General features: G+C 40.9%; 2 protein-coding genes across 6 annotated transcripts; one reads left to right on the top strand and one right to left on the bottom strand.

Moving 5' to 3' along the window:
• Window positions 1–1,597: 1,597 nt before the first annotated feature.
• Window positions 1,598–4,553, bottom strand: adat2 (adenosine deaminase tRNA specific 2). Of its 3 annotated transcripts, XM_028605656.1 has the most exons (6): window positions 4,254–4,553; window positions 3,255–3,359; window positions 2,692–2,842; window positions 2,476–2,582; window positions 2,092–2,164; window positions 1,598–1,752 (listed from the first exon to the last, which is right to left on the bottom strand). In XM_028605656.1, the coding sequence occupies exons 1-6, from the start codon at window positions 4,347–4,349 to the stop codon at window positions 1,724–1,726; spliced, it is 561 nt and encodes a 186-aa protein (XP_028461457.1). In that variant the 5' UTR covers window positions 4,350–4,553; the 3' UTR covers window positions 1,598–1,723. The 3 variants fall into 3 exon arrangements, with proteins under 3 accessions (XP_028461457.1, XP_028461459.1, XP_028461458.1); XM_028605658.1 differs by lacking the exon at window positions 3,255–3,359; XM_028605657.1 differs by lacking the exon at window positions 1,598–1,752 and having other exon boundaries at window positions 2,092–2,154.
• A 364-nt stretch (window positions 4,554–4,917) lies between these two features.
• Window positions 4,918–14,995, top strand: pex3 (peroxisomal biogenesis factor 3). Of its 3 annotated transcripts, none has more exons than XM_028605755.1 (12): window positions 4,918–5,125; window positions 6,831–6,962; window positions 7,318–7,399; window positions 8,020–8,063; window positions 9,707–9,828; window positions 10,574–10,640; window positions 10,798–10,852; window positions 11,179–11,317; window positions 11,413–11,483; window positions 12,172–12,294; window positions 14,010–14,106; window positions 14,905–14,995. In XM_028605755.1, exons 1-12 carry the CDS (start codon window positions 5,053–5,055, stop codon window positions 14,986–14,988), a joined length of 1,089 nt encoding a protein of 362 aa, XP_028461556.1. In that variant the 5' UTR covers window positions 4,918–5,052; the 3' UTR covers window positions 14,989–14,995. The 3 variants fall into 3 exon arrangements, with proteins under 3 accessions (XP_028461556.1, XP_028461557.1, XP_028461559.1); XM_028605756.1 differs by having other exon boundaries at window positions 4,931–4,995; XM_028605758.1 differs by lacking the exon at window positions 4,918–5,125 and adding an exon at window positions 6,535–6,575.
• The last annotated feature ends 2,001 nt before the right edge of the window (window positions 14,996–16,996 follow it).

Raw genomic sequence — 16,996 nt, 5'->3', positions numbered from 1 at the left:
ACTACGTGGTGATGAACAGTCAACAGTTAAATATGGCTGACAAGCGAAAGGCTTCAACGGCATGAGATTCAATACAATGTTGCATTCATCATGCTAAACACATATGTTGATAATTTTCGTATCTTTGTTTTGATTGAAGCTTTTCTACGAGGTGATGAAATTACGGACTTACACAAGATGACACAGAGTTATAGCTCAAAATGACACAGTTGTAGTTCAAGATGACACAGAGTTGTAGTTCAAGATGACAGAGTTATAGTTCGAAATGACAGAGTTATAGTTCAAAATAACAAAGAGTTATAGTTCAAAATGACACAGAGATATAGTTCGAAATGACAGAGTTATAGTTCAAAATGACAAAGAGTTATAGTTCAAAATGACACAGAGTTGTAGTTCAAAATGACAAAGAGTTATAGTTCAAAATGACAGAGTTATAGTTCAAAATGACAGAGTTATAGTTCAAAATGACACAGAGTTGTAGTTCAAAATGACAAAGAGTTATAGTTCAAAATGACAGAGTTATAGTTCAAAATGACAGAGTTATAGTTCAAAATGACAGAGTTATAGTTCAAAATGACAGAGTTATAGTTCAAAATGACAGTTATAGTTCAAAATGACACAGAGTTGTAGTTCAAGATGACAGAGTTGTAGTTCAAGATGACAGTTATAGTTCAAGATGACAGAGTTATAGTTCAAGATGAGTTGTAGTTCAAGATGACACAGAGTTGTAGTTCAAAATGACACAGAGTTGTATTTCAAGATGACAGAGTTGTAGTTCAAGATGACACAGAGTTGTAGTTCAAGATGACACAGAGTTGTATTTCAAGATGACAGAGTTGTAGTTCAAGATGACACAGAGTTGTAGTTCGAGATGACACAGAGTTGTAGTTCAAGATGACAGAGTTGTAGTTCAAGATGACACAGTTGTAGTTCAAGATGACACAGAGTTGTAGTTCGAGATGACACAGAGTTGTAGTTCAAGATGACACAGTTGTAGTTCAAGATGATGACACAGTTGAAGTTCAAGATTACACAGTTGTAGTTCAAGATGACACAGTTGTAGTTAGAGATGACACAGAGGTGTAGTTCAAGATGACACAGCGTTGTAGTTCAAGATGACACAGAGTTGTAGTTCAAGATTACACAGAGTTGTAGTTCAAGATTACACAGAGTTGTAGTTCATGAACAGCAGATGTTTTGGAGGTTTATCGCTCGACAGAAGTTTACATTTTTTGAATGTCTTTTCCTTAGAGAGAAGGGTACACTTTACTTGAAGGTATCTACATAAGGGTGACATGACACTGTCATGAACACATGACAGTGTCATGACACATGAACCCTAACCCTAACTTTAACCCTAATCCGTCATGACAAAAAAAAACGAATGACACTTACTGACAGAAGCGTTATGTCATAACGTTTATGACTCGTTTATAATGTTTATGACACGTTCATGACAGTGTCATATCACTCTTATGTAGACACCTTCAAGTAAAGTGTAGCTGAGAGAAGTTAGCTGGTTTACTGCGCTCCCTGCTGGCACACTGCTGGAAAAGCAACTATTGTTTTGAGGAAGTCTGTATGAAACACACATTCACTTATTTCCAATGTCATTTATTACATTACAAAAATAACCAAAAGGTTGTAGTAGTCAGGTAAATACAAGCAATATAAAAAAACTAATATTCAACTGATTTTTTTTCCCGGGAAACTCAGAGGAAAGTCATTCCTTCCTCGTTTTAGGTTTTGGGGCTGAAAGAGACAAAGTATAGAACTGTTAGAGATAGGGGAAAAAAGAAGGAAATGAGTCAAAGAAAACAAAGAACAGTAAATATAAGCAATGCAATGAAAAAAAGAAGATAATAGTAAAGATATGAAGTAGAAAGGATGAAAAGAGGTGCGATTAAGAGGAGAGAAAAGTCACGTAACAGTCAAGTAAAAAAAAGCCACAGATGAGAAACAAACGTTATAAAGTGTAAGAGAAGAGGAGGAAAAAGATGAGGAGAGACGGGATATAATTGATAAAAGAGGAAAGGAGAAAAAATATATAGCAAATGATTAAAAAAGAGATTCAACAGAGTTTCTGATCACCGTTTGGATTCTCCTGTTTGTAGAACGTCTTCAGCATCTCGACAGCTTCTTCTGCTCTGTGACCTGAAACACACTAAACACACACACACACACACACACACACACACACACACACACACACACACACACACACACACACACACACACACACACACACACACACACACACACACACACACACACACACACACAATGAGGCCAAAAGTATGTAGACACCCAAATGTGATAGTTGAACATCTGCTGCTTTAACCGGCCTCCACTCTTCTGTGAAGGTTTTCCACAGACATCAACGAAAAACACAAATCAAAAACACACACAACACACACACACACACACACACACACACACACACACACACACACACACACACACACACACACACACCTTAAACGTGGTCCCGGTCTGAGGTAAGTCTGCAGAGGAAACGTCCAGAACGGAGCCGCAGCCTCCAAACCGCTCGTTCCTGCATCCGTACACCACCACCGGGATGTCTGACAGCTGGTGAAGGAACAACAGCTAACAGACACACACACACACACACACACACACACACACACACACACACACACACACACACACACACAGGTTGGAGGAGGATACTGAGCAGGCGCAGGGCTGCAGCACACATGATGCATGGCTCCACGGTGACGTACAGGGCCGTTCGCTCGCACACGCTGCTCGCATCCAGGTTGCCGCGGCGACACCAGTCCCGGAGCTGATCCAGGGCCACCATCTCAGCGTGGCGAGTAGCCTAATACACACATACATACATACACACACACACACACACACACACACATGCACACAAAATCGAACACAGAGGAACATATGATATGCATAGTTTAGGTTTTATGTTCTCTTTGAGCTGGATGAAGATAATGCCAATACATTTTTCTTTAGGTTTTAACAATGAATGTATTTGCTGGATAAAATGTCTACTATGTAGAAATTGGTAGCCAAATATGAAGTTATTGTGGCGGTTTTTTGGCACCTTTACCGGCTTGCGTTTTGCCTAAAATGACGAACCAACAAACAGCAGAAATGTTATTCGATGTTATTCTGCGCTGTTCTGCATGTTTAGTAAACGGACAGATGAATCTCACGCCATTAGAACAGGAAACCAACCGAAGACAAGGACACGCTTCCATTTTTTTATTCCCTACATTTTTGGTCTCGTTGACTTCGTTCCGCCCCTTGCCCACGACTTGGTCGTCGTAGACCATCAGACATCCGACCGGCACCTCTCCGTTCTCCAGAGCGTCTTTGGCCTGCAGGAGAACAATCAAAAGCATGTCAACGTGCAGCACAGTGTTTCCTCTATGTTGATTTTGTAGTGGTGGCCCGCCACGGTATCAGAAATAGGGCAGGCGTTGCCTTTTAAATTATCCTGCCGACATAATGCACCCTCATGCGCCGACACATCTATGAATATGTAGTAGATTAGGGCTGCAACTAATTATTATTATCAATTATTCTGTTGACTTTGGGTCAAATTGACCCGTTTTCAAATTTTTGTTTCACATCAGTAAATATGGGACGTAGAAATAAGCGCTGAAAATGTGTAGAAGAAAAAATGTACAATTTAAAATGTTGGAAAAGGCAAAAACAAACTGTGAAAAAAAGGCGTCAAAAAATTTAATTAATAAATTAATTTTTTTCAAGGTTGACTGGAAGACAACACAAGGGTTAATAACCTTTTTTCATTCACTACTTTTGTTTATTTGCTTGCTTGTTTTCATGTTATTAACATCAATTTTCTGTCCTTTTTGTGTGTTTTTTGCACACATTATGTTTTGCACTGTTGCAACGTTTATTGCACATAATAATAATGTGTCATTTACTTAGTAAAGGCTTGAACCAGCAAATATTTGGAATTTTTCCATTAATAATTGAATGCTTATCTATTATCTGCAAGTCATGTAACGTGATCGTTTCTGCATATATTTGTGACGCATTTTTAGACTTGTTGGGCGACAAATTAAGAAAAGCTACAGTAAAAGTTCAATAATATACCAAACCCGATAGTTAAAGCCTGCTGCGGCCCTCCGGAGCAAATGAATCAAATTAATAAGTGGCAGGACATTTCTGTCTCCGCCTACATTAAATGCATACTTTATAATTATATATAAAACACACAGACGTTAAGTGAACGACTGACTCACCATGTCAAAGGCGTTGGACATCCACCTCTCAATTTCCTCTTCACTCGGATAGAAACTCTTCGCCGAATCAGCTTTACGGCCCTCCTCTGTTCCCATGGCAAGGCTATTACTTAACTCTACTCAACAAAAGTCATACTATTCGCGTACGGCGAGGCTTTTGCAGCTTATTTCTTCACTTTTTTTGTTACAATTTCGCACGTTGCACTTTACTTATCACGCACCTACACTGGGGAAGATAATATTGGACGGACCAGTTTCAGACATGACCAATCAGCTCCCCGATAGCGCTGCGCATCCCCACGTTCTTGCTGACGTTTTTGATGCGTCAAGCTACCTACTATTGGCCCAATGTAAACCGGAAATGAATGGATTTTGCATGTAAAATAAAAGCTTAATTTCCTGAAGTCTATTTCCAACATTTAAACATGCCTCCAAGTTTTAGGGAGCTGTCCTCATCTTTATTATATATTCATTATTTTTATTTATTTATTCATATTCTGTCTTTTCGAGTAATACTGTAGTACGGTTATGTTATTTACGATAGAGTCTGTATGTATGACCCACTTACGTCTGAAGCTCAATTATTGTTTTATTTTGAAATCGACTACCGGAAACTATCATGTTCGCTCTACCTACCTTAACTGACATACTTTGGCACCTCTGACAGATAGCATGGTAGCAAGGAGTTGCTAACTAGCCGAAAGTCCTTAGATAACATGTCCGTAAACTAGTCAGCACAAAGGTAAAAGTACGGAGTTTTTTTTGCAGCTGTGGTTTGCGAACCCCTCACTGTCCGATTATGTTTTCATCAGTCTGGAATTTTGTTAAACGCCACAAAAGGAAATTTATTTTCACCGGAGCTGTAGTTGGAGGTACGAGTGACGTCCATGTTAGCTTCTGAGCTAACTAATAACTTTAGCAACACGCCGGACTGCACTTAAAAATCTTGATGTTTTATATTGTTTTATTTACCGGTACTAGTTAATGCTTTTATGTCCAGAAAGCTTGTACGAATCGAGCCGTATGTGTTTACAGTTCGGCATACATATTATATTATATTCTTTAATAAACCGCATCATTTCCAACATACAGGTAACGTTAACTGTTCTGAGACAACCAACGTTACAACGTTACTAACGCTGCGTAATGTTTTGTTTGTATACCGCGTGAAAACGCTTTCAGTGATGGTATTTAGTTAGTTGTATTGGATTTGATACTTTGCAAATGAGCAAGACATCTTTAAATTGCCAGGAAATTGAATGAGGTTTTGCGTGACGTTCAATCCATGCATTTGAATGCTACATTATTTGCGATAAATAAACCGATATTAAAATGTATTCAGTTCTGCCTTTCTGCTGCTGTTATATTAGTATATTTCTGCTTAAATGCAACAAGTACGTGTTGAATAAAAAAGAAAACTGAAAGGAAATTATTTTCGATATTATTTTATTGAACAAATTGAACATTGAGCTGAACACAAAAGGCACCATTAAAAAAAAAATGTATCAATAGTCTCTATTCAACTAATTAAAAAAATATATTTTGTGATGAACGAATTTGGAAATAATCTAATTGCGATTTTTTCCCCAAATATTGCGATTGCGATTCGATATTCGATTATTTTTTTAAGCTCTTTGTCTTCTGTATTATTCAACAAAGACAAACAATAAATCATTGTATAGTATGAACAACACACAATTACACACTAGACAGTTAAATAAGTAAAAACGCATACATACACACATATATATATATATATATATATATATATATATATATATATATATATATATATATATATATACACACACACACACACACCTATACATACATACACACACATACATATACATATACACATTTTTTTACAGTGCACAGAGAGGAGCTGCCTCCAGCCCCTCCCCCTCGTGAAGTTGCATGCCGTGTGCATGACACCGTCAACACTGCACTAGCTCAGAGAGGCTATCGTTACGTTAGCTGCTGCTGGTCTTGCCGTGGGATTAACTGTACTAATAAAACCGTTGAAACCCCGCGGCCACGCTGCTGTGAAAGCTCCCCAAACCGTCATTTATCAGTCTGGTTGTTACCCCTCTCAGTGGCAGCTCCTCCACCCATATCTTTATAACGGAGCTAACCGCTAACCGGAGCTAACCGCTAATCAGAGCTAGCTCGTTGCCAACCGAGCCTTCAGTTCTGCGTGCCTGTATCCATTAACTGCATGTATGGACTCGAGCCCGAACAAAACCCTTCATTTTATTAAACTGGCTGTAAAAGTTTTAAACTTCAAGTCAGAATTGTTTGAATGACAGAGATCAGCTCAAGGTACAGTGTAGCGTTAGCTTGCTAAGTTGATGCATTCTCTGCGTAGTGCAGACTGATTAGCTCTCGCGAGTCATCAAATCGGCCAGCCTTTGCGATTAGGAAATCGTGTTTTAACATATCGCGATATTATCGCAAATGCAATTAATCGTTCAGCCCTAAAGTTGATATTGCAACGCAATGAAACCCTAATATTATTAACTTCTCGCTAAGCTCCTCGATGTAAGTTATTAATAAATATTTGTCGGTGACCCCCAGGAGTGTACTTTCTGGGTAAATATGCCCAGAAGAAGATCAGAGATATCCAGGAGAAGGAGGCGACGGAGTACATCGCTCAGGCCAGACGACAGTTCCACTTTGAAAGCAACCAGAGAACCTGCAACATGACCGGTGATGACTTCACACTTCTGAATAATAATCCTTTTCACTATTTCCTTCAAGATTTTTTTTTTTTTTTTTTTCGTTTAACACAATTTCATAAGGTACAACGATCATATATAAGCCCCGTGAAATGGGGAACCCCAAATAAGCTACTAAAAGTTTTTTAGATCATTTAAAAGGGCAACCGCGACTACATTGTGCGTCTGCCCTATTTCTGATACCGTGGCGGCAGAAATTTTGCCATGGCGGGCCGCCACTGCAAAATCAACATAGAGGAAACACTGCCTTTTAGTTACCCCCCCCCCAGATGAGACTTGATCTTTGCATTTTTGATGTGACTGTTTATACTGTATGTGTGTTGCAGTGCTGTCCATGCTCCCTCCACTGAAAGAAGCCATCGTCAATCAACTAAATTCAGAAAGCCTCACGGCACTGCTCAAGGCTAAGTGAGTAGACGTGTCTTTGACTTTCAGATTTAATAGTTCAAACGATTCTTAATCCACTCATAGACCCAAGTCTACACATTCTTATATGTGTAGTGCTAAGATATGTAGATTTTGCTTCTATATTAATTAGGGCTGCACGATATGAGGGAAATATGCGATAAGGTTTTTTGAATTTTGCGATAACAATATAGTCCCAAGTCAATATCTGCCTAGGAAATCTTCTAGTCTTAATCTGCATTGCATCTGTGCTCGTTGTGAATTCGCAGGCCACGAGAAGTAATTATTATTATTTTTTTGGCTCACTTTTACACACAACATGCTATGTGGCAACAAAGGATTCCATTCTATCAAATCGCAATGAATGAAAATCGCAATACATATTGAATCAGCAGCCGTGTATCGTGAAAGAATCGAATCGGGACAAAAGCATATCGTCCCAGCCCTAGTATTCATTATTTAACACCAATATGCCACTGTGTCGTCATTTTTAGATGTTTTTGTGTACCAGTCTTCCATGTTGAAGTGTTACTTTACTGTATGTAGTGACGGTAAAGTGAAATTGGACTCATGCATTAAACAAACAAGTGGTCTCGCTTTTCTTTTTTCCCGTCGTCTCACAGACCGACCAACAAGCTGGAAATCTGGGAAGATTTAAAGATCATCAGTAAGTCCACGCAGTCGTAACAAATTGGTTGTTAATAATCCCTCTTAAAGTGCTCATATTATGCTTTTTGACTTTTTCTCCTTTCCTTTATTGTGTTATATCTTTTTTGTGCACGTTGTAGGTTTACAAAGTGAAAAAGCCCAAAGTCCCCCCCAAAGAGACTTTTCTCCAACAGAAAACACTGTTCACCAACTGCTCCAAACAGCTCTACTGTAGTCCAGCCTTTACTTCAGAGACCAACGTGGTCACTTTGGAACACACGTTATAATGCTCGCCTAGCTGCTAGCATGGCACACCCTCATACTCTGCTTCTGACTGGCTAGTAGTCCTTCCCTAGGTACTGTCAGGGTACACCCTCATACTCTGCTTCTGACTGGCTAGTAGTCCTTACCTAGGTACTGTCAGGGCACGCCCTCATACTCTGCTTCTGACTGGCTAGTAGTCCTTACCTAGCTACTGTCAGGGCACACCCTCATACTCTGCTCCTGACTGGCTAGTAGTCCTTACCTAGGTACTGTCAGGGCACGCCCTCATACTCTGCTCCTGACTGGCTAGTAGTCCTTACCTAGGTACTGTCAGGGCACGCCCTCATACTCTGCTTCTGACTGGCTAGTAGTCCTTACCTAGCTACTGTCAGGGCACGCCCTCATACTCTGCTCCTGACTGGCTAGTAGTCCTTACCTAGGTACTGTCAGGGCACGCCCTCATACTCTGCTTCTGACTGGCTAGTAGTCCTTCCCTAGGTACTGTCAGAGAACGCCCTCATACTCTGATTCTGACTGGCTAGTAGTCCTTACCTAGGTACTGTCAGGGCACGCCCTCATACTCTGCTTCTGACTGGCTAGTAGTCCTTACCTAGCTACTGTCAGGGCACGCCCTCATACTCTGCTCCTGACTGGCTAGTAGTCCTTACCTAGGTACTGTCAGGGCACGCCCTCATACTCTGCTTCTGACTGGCTAGTAGTCCTTACCTAGCTACTGTCAGGGCACGCCCTCATACTCTGCTCCTGACTGGCTAGTAGTCCTTACCTAGGTACTGTCAGGGCACGCCCTCATACTCTGCTTCTGACTGGCTAGTAGTCCTTCCCTAGGTACTGTCAGGGAACGCCCTCATACTCTGATTCTGACTGGCTAGTAGTCCTTACCTAGGTACTGTCAGGGCACGCCCTCATACTCTGCTTCTGACTGGCTAGTAGTCCTTCCCTAGGTACTGTCAGGGCACACTCTCATACTCTGCTTCTGACTGGCTAGTAGTCCTTACTGTCAGGGCACACCCTCATACTCTGCTTCTGACTGGCTAGTAGTCCTACATAGGTACTGCGCATGTGACTCCCAACAAAGATGGGACAGCAGTGAGATGTCTCACTCTGTAGCTAAAACATAGAGCTCAACACACAGGGTGAAAAGAGGAGCTGCAGCAATGTGCAGTACAACAAAATATGGTGTTTTTTCAAAATTAAACCACATAAACCTATTCTGGTACAACCTCTAAATACAATTATGAACCTGAAAATGAGCATAATGTGAGCACTTTAAATACTTTGCTGCACAAAAACACAATCATGTTTTGTTAAGTTTTTCATTTGAGATTAGAAGTCCAACATCAGATCAGAAGCGTGTGAACCTTTTGTTGTCCTGTTCAGGTTTCACCCGCACCATCGTGGCGGTGTACAGCACCTGCATGCTGGTGGTTCTACTCCGAGTCCAGTTGAACATCATAGGAGGATACCTGTACCTCGACAACTCTGTAGGCAAGAACACCGCGGTGAGGAACACAACACTCATACGCTCCTTTCACCTTCACAACCAGTACGGTCCCAGTATCAGCTTTGACGCAGCACTGTTAGTTTCTGCTGTTCACAACATTGACAACTTCTCAGTCCCTCCCCCCTTTTCTGAGAATAAATGTGCATGAGCAGTTATTGACACGCAGTTAGACACCCCTCCCCTGGCCCTGATTGGTGCATCTGAACAGGGAGCGGTGGATTTTTGCAAATCTCACTACAGGTGGTAGGTGGTGTCGGGGAAGCTGGATTATTTGTTTTAATGATCTGCTTCATGTAGTTCTACTGGAACATAGGGTCAGTTTCAGCAGATATGACAGAAAGTTAGTTTTATAAGTCTTACCTACTGCACCCTAAGTGTAAAACTGCTGACATATTTTTGTTTATGTAAATATTCACATGAGAGAGTTCCACTGCTGGGACACATTATTTCAGTCTTATAATAAAATCCCCCTTTTCAGAGTGTCCTTAATTGCTTTGACTTGTTACATAAGATCCAGAAGTGTTAACCAATGGAGCATCAGATAAGTAAAGAAGGGATGATGTATGTTCACGTGTACGAGTGCAGGATGAGGTCACTGTAAAGTATTTGCCTTGTTTTCAAAAATTGAACTTGTTCATGTCACGGTGTCCTTAAAGTTTTAGTGTTTCAAAGAAGTTCCAGTTGTTTTCATGTTGAGATTAGAACTGAAGGAATGTCTTCTTTTTTTTCTCTCTCTCTCTCAGATGCCTCTGGCTCCCCCAGACGTCCAGCAGCAGTACCTGTCCAGTATCCAACATCTACTGGGAGACGGTAAGATGGAGACACACACACACACACACACACACACACACACACACACACACACACACACACACACACACACACAGACACACATAAACATAAATCTAATAAGAGCACACCATTGTTTACCTGTTAATCCTTATTTGTGTCAACTGTCTGTCTCCAGGTTTGACAGAGTTGATGACAGTAGTGAAGAAAGCAGTACAGAACTCACTGGGAGGGTGAGTGTCTGCAACTAATGATTATTTGCATTTATATTATATTTTTGGTAAATCTATTTTATTTTTCGAAACAGTAAAATGTCAGCAAATGATGGCGTCAGGATTATGTCACATCTCGCGATGAGAGACACTTATAAAGACGTAATCCTGTCGCCGTAGAAAATAGTGAAATATGCTCATTTGATTTTTCCATGTGACATTTTCAAATCATAACCAACAGTCCAAAACATCCAAGATATTCAAACCTACAATGATGTCAAATAGTGAAAGAAACGGCAAAGCCCGTTTGTCCTTTTTTGCCTAAATAAGTGACTTTTCCTTTCCAGCGTGTCTCTGAAGCAGAGCCTGTCTCTGCTGGAGTTGGAGCAGCAGCTGAGCTGGATCAGGGCGGAGGTGGAGGCTGGCTCCGAGCGCCCGATGTCCTGGTACATGCTCGCCGACGACGAGAACGCGCTCTCGGACCAGGTCGCTGCACACGTACCGCACACAGAGTGTACGATATGCAGCACAGGTAAAGCATCTGCGTCTTCAACAAATATATCATCCTCTCTTCTCTGCAGGCATGCGGGCTGACGGAAAACGATGTTGGGACCATCCGACTGTTAAACGAGACTAGAGACATGTTGGAAAGGTAAACGCCACGCCTGTGTGTGTGTGTGTGTGTGTGTGTGTGTGTGTGTGTGTGTGTGTGTGTGTGTGTGTGTGTGTGTGTGTGTGTGTGTGTGTGTGTGTGTGTGTGTGTGTGTGTGTACTTGTTTTACTATATTCGTGGGGTCCAAATACCGGAGTATACAGTATACTTGTGGGGTCTGCACAGCCTTGTGGGGACCAAAATGCTGGACCCCACAAGGTTAAAGGGCTCTTTGAGGGTTAAGACTTGGTTTTAGGATTAGGGTTAGAATTAGGTTATGGTTAGGGTAAGGGTTAAGGTTAGGCATTTAGTTGTGATGGTTAAGGTTAGGGTAAGGGTTAAGGTTAGGCATTTAGTTGTGATGGTTAAGGTTAGGGTAAGGGTTAAGGTTAGGCATTTAGTTGTGATGGTTAAGGTTAGGGTAAGGGTTAAGGTTAGGCATTTAGTTGTGATGGTTAAGGTTAGGGTAAGGGTTAAGGTTAGGCATTTAGTTGTGATGGTTAAGGTTAGGGTAAGGGTTAAGGTTAGGCATTTAGTTGTGATGGTTAAGGTAAGGGGCTAGGGAATGAATTATGTCAATGTTGGGTCCCCACAAAGACAGAAAAACAAACGTGTGTGTGTTCTGTGTGTGTTCTGTGTGTGTTATGTGTCTGTTCTGTGATTCTGATGTGTTTATTTGGGACTCCAGTCCAGACTTCACCACTGTCCTCAACGCCAGTTTCAACCGGGGTTTCTCTCGTCTTCTCGACAATCTGGCCGAGTTCTTCCGCACGCCTCCCTGTGACTCTGCCCCCAGCTCTGCACCTGACAGGTCAGCTGCTCCGCTGACTCAAATGTTTTCATTTTTAGTTTTTCCCCCAGATACATTTATATGCCAATGTCTTTACTCATGTGAACCAGTAATAGTTTGACTGATTGCAGGGTTTCCGCTGGTGTCTCCTAAGCCTTAAAAAGTCTTAAATGTGCTGAAGTATTGTGTTCTAGGTTTTAAATAATTGTAACAGGTCTTAAAGCTATAGTACGTAGTTTCTGTCGCCCCCATGAGGAATTCTAATTAATGACAACAACACTATTAGATACAGTACAGGCCAAAAGTTTGGACACACCTTCTCATTCAAATGCGTTTCCTTTTTATTTTCATGACTATTTACATTGTAGATTCTCACTGAAGGCATCAAAACTATGAATGAACACATATGGAATTATGTACTTAACAAATAAGTGTGAAATAACTGAAAACATGTCTTATATTTTAGATTCTTCAAAGTAGCCACCCTTTGCTTTTTTATTAATAAGGGAACAAATTCCACTAATTAACCCTGACAAAGCACACCTGTGAAGTGAAAACCATTTCAGGTGACTACCTCATGAAGCTCATTGAGAGAACACCAAGGGTTTGCAGAGTTATCAAAAAAAGCAAAGGGTGGCTACTTTGAAGAATCTAAAATATAAGACATGTTTTCAGTTATTTCACACTTTTTTGTTAAGTACATAATTCCATATGTGTTCATTCATAGTTTTGATGCCTTCAGTGAGAATCTACAATGTAAATAGTCATGAAAATAAAGAAACACATTGAATGAGAAGGTGTGTCCAAACTTTTGGCCTGTACTGTATTATCGGCCGATATAGGCATTTTACATCTGTATCAATATTTAACGGCTGATAAATTAATATAAGAAAATAAAATAAAAACGGACGAAAGACCCTTCAACCGTGTTCTGAGTGTTGGCGTTGCGTAGTTTGTCCATCAGAGGGCGCTCTACAACGTCCCTCTTGGCAACTCTTTGCTTTTTTTGTTTTGTTATTGTGTTTTTGTTCAAAGGTCTTTAAATTTCATATCCTAAGTTTATATTTTTATTTATCAGAACTTTAATATATTTTGATGGTCCTGTGTTCTGTTGTGACACTAAAACAAATTGCATTATCATATTATTTTAGTGAAGACTCATAAATAACTACAAATAACTAATGTTGGGGAAATCTGTTCATGTTCATGGTACGCCTTTCTGGATTATTTAAAAAAAATATATATATCGGAATATCGGATTTTTAAATTGCCAAATATTTGTATCGATATCGGCCTTAAAAATCCTTTATCGGTCTGGCTCTAGTCCACATGATACAAGCCTTCTGTGATCGCGATTTTTTTAATTTATTTATTCTGTGGTGTTAATTCTTTCTGTCAAAAATAATAATAATTTGCTGTATTACGACTACAGATGAGACCAACATGCAACTTATATTGCAGCCAATCTAGACACCAGTCCTATAATGTCAATGAGGAAATCTGGGATTGTTTCAGAAAATGTTTCCGGACATCTGACTTTGTTTTTGATGTCTTAAATTTCATTCATAATGGTCTTTAAAAAAAGTCTTAAATTTGACTGTAGAAACCCTGGACTGTCTCATGAGTTATACAAAGGAATAGATGCCGCCTCTTTTGTTATTTTTTGTTGTAACAGAAAGTTTGTTAGTCCGGACACAAACCTCCGTGTTGACTCCTTTTTGTTTCCGTCTGTCCAGCTTGTCTGCGGTCAGTCTGCCGCTGGCGAAGATCATCCCCATCGTCAACGGTCAGATCAACACCATCTGCAGCGAGACTCCCAGCCACTTTGTTCAGGTGAAACCAGGCGTCCAGTCTCTCGCCGAACACAAACTTCACACGGGGAGAAACCGAGACCCCTACGACATATCGCAGGGCTCATACGTTTTGAAAAAACCTGGAAAAGTTATGGAATTTGAAAAATGCAAATTCCAGGCCTGGAAAGGTTTTGGAAACATAAAAAGACCCAGAAAGTTTTGGGAAAGTCTTGGAATTTTTTTTAACACAGCATAATAATAATAATATGCGATTAATAAATGTATTTTCACGTCGTCTTAACCTCACCGTTGTATTTGTGGAGCGATATTATGAATCCCACTATGAACCACATACGTTCTCATTCATTTTCTAGTTAAACCTCTGAGGGTCAACTTTAACACAGATTTTTATTCTTATTGTAGAATGTCGACTGACATTTTCAGGAACACACAGTCATGGAAATTTGCCGAAAAGTATTGGTTAAAATGCGTATGAACCTTGATATCAGTGACATTACTTTAGTATGGGACACTGGCTTTTCACCCTCTTCATATTTCCATCTTGTGTTCTTTCATTAAAAGATGGCCAAATACTCAAATACCGACCAAATTTTAAAGCCAAGTACACTTGTTGTGAATTGTTCACTGGTCAGTCAGCCACAACATTTGGTTGGGTGGATGGAAGGCAGAAAATACCACAAAATATCAAGAAATGTCCAACATCCTGCAGTTCCTTTTGTAATAAATAAAAGAAAGAGAGCACATTTTAAAGCACAGAACCAGTCCAATCAGAATAAATATGTAAGTGTCTCTAACTTTGTGTCCGTGTGTCTCTCAGGAGCTGCTGATGAACGACCAGGTGAAGGAGTTTGCGGCCAACGTCTACGAGAGCTTCAGCACGCCACAGGAGCTGCAGAAATAATGGAGGAGGAGGAGGAGGAGGAGGAGGAGGAGGGGGAATCCAAGAGGAAGAAAAGAGGGATGTGCACTGAAATGATACCTAAGCCCCTGGACTGTTCATCCCTCCATCCTTTCTGTGAGACACCTTTTCTCCTCCAAATCCCCGCAGACGTTTTCGCTCTGCGCCGGTGCTGATTCGCGGCAGAAGTGTCCACGTCGAAGCAGCGGCTGCGTTCCCTCCTGTGAGCGGAGCCGTGATGGATTATTGAGCTGGCGGAGGGACAGGACACTCGCAACCGGGGTTTGGAGTCACGGCAGAGGCCTGTGCTTAACCCTAGGACCACTGCATCCTGGGAATTGGAGTCTCATTTAACCTGGTCCTGTTGTTTTATTCACCCTTAAAGGTGCCGTAGGTAGGATTGTGAAGATCCAGGACTTAGCCAAACAATTTGAACATAGTCAACTTCTCTGTCCCTCCCCCTCTTTCCGCTAAAGCCCAAAACGCTCTCCTAAGCCCCTCCCCCCACAAGGGAGAATGAATGTGCATGAGCAGTGATTGACATGCAGTTAGACCCCCCCCCCCCCCTGGCCCTGATTGGTGCATCTAAACAGGTAGCTGTGGATTTTTGCATATCCCACTACAGGCTGTAGGTGGAGCCAGAGGAGCTGGATTTTTTTTTTTTTTTTTTATGACCTGCTTCATGTAGTTCTACTGGAACATAGGGTCAGTTTCAGCAAATATGACAAAGTTAGTTTTATAAGTCGTACCTACTGCACTTTTTTAAGAGGTGGGAAACGTTTAGGAACAAACACACAGAGACTGTCGGAGAAAGTGTGGTGAAGGATCGCTCCCGACTGTTTTCCACTTTTTTTTTTTTTTTTTTTTCTTCCCCCAAACGAGATGATTCTGAAACGTTGTCAGTTTATTATGTTCACATTACACATTTTAGGATTATTTCCCCCCTTTTCTACCAGCAGTGGTGAGTGTTTTAAGTCTTGTTTACATTCCAGCTGTTCCTCTGCACCGTGGCTGTGTTTGGACATCAGAAGGGTTTCCTTTTTTCTTCTTTTTTTCTTCTCACAAATGAATCCAGGTGGTAGAGGGGATGTGTTGGACCGATGTGGGCTGATGCCTATACAACAATGTTTACATGCACACCAATATTCCACTAGTATTCCCGATTTGATACAGGTAATGTAAACAGCATATTCCGGTTGGATATTCCGATTATGGCCTTTTTCCGAATATAGCATTTTCCCATTAAGACGTGGGATATTACGGTATTATTCAGGTTTAGAGGCATTCTTTGCACATGTATACAGCGCATTTGGAATACACGTCTCAATCGGGGGTTTTAACTGCAGTTTACGGCCTCTTGCCTGTTTACAGCTCATGGTCAGCTCTGTGCGTTGCTGTGGTTTCTGTGCACAAACCGACCAGCCAACAGTTTGCGGGGCTGCAGACCCCGATAAGGTTACGTTATTCTGGACTGGAGCTGGACAATATATCCGTATTATATCGATATCTTAGATTTTGGATATCGTAATATGGCACAGATGGGTTTTAAAGGCTGCATTACAGTAAAGTGATGTACTTTTCTGAACTTACCAGACTGTTGTAACTGTTCTGTTTTTTGCCTTTTCCCACTCAGTCATTATATCCACATTACTGATTATTATTTATCAGAAATCTCATTGTGTAAATATTTTGTGAAAGCACCAATAGTCAACACTACAATATCGTTGCGGTATCGATATTGAGGCATTTGGTCAAAAATATCGTGATATTAGATTTTATTTTTTTCCATATCGCCCAGCTGGACTGGAGTGGCTGTGAGAAGAACTCTGTTTTTTTGAAGGTATGGCGGCGGCACTTTTGGCTGTTTTGGGTGCCTCATCCAGGATCATGTAGTCCCACGTGAACTTGACATCGCCGTGGAATGATGCCAATTTCCGCCAGTTGTTCATAAGCATAGTGCATGTGGTGATGATGGTGCCATTTCTTCCCTGAACTTTCTCCAACATCCCTG

This window comes from Perca flavescens, chromosome 18 (genome assembly GCF_004354835.1).
Source record: "Perca flavescens isolate YP-PL-M2 chromosome 18, PFLA_1.0, whole genome shotgun sequence".
Lineage (NCBI taxonomy): Eukaryota > Metazoa > Chordata > Actinopteri > Perciformes > Percidae > Perca > Perca flavescens.
This window is presented reverse-complemented; position numbering and strand designations above follow the sequence as displayed.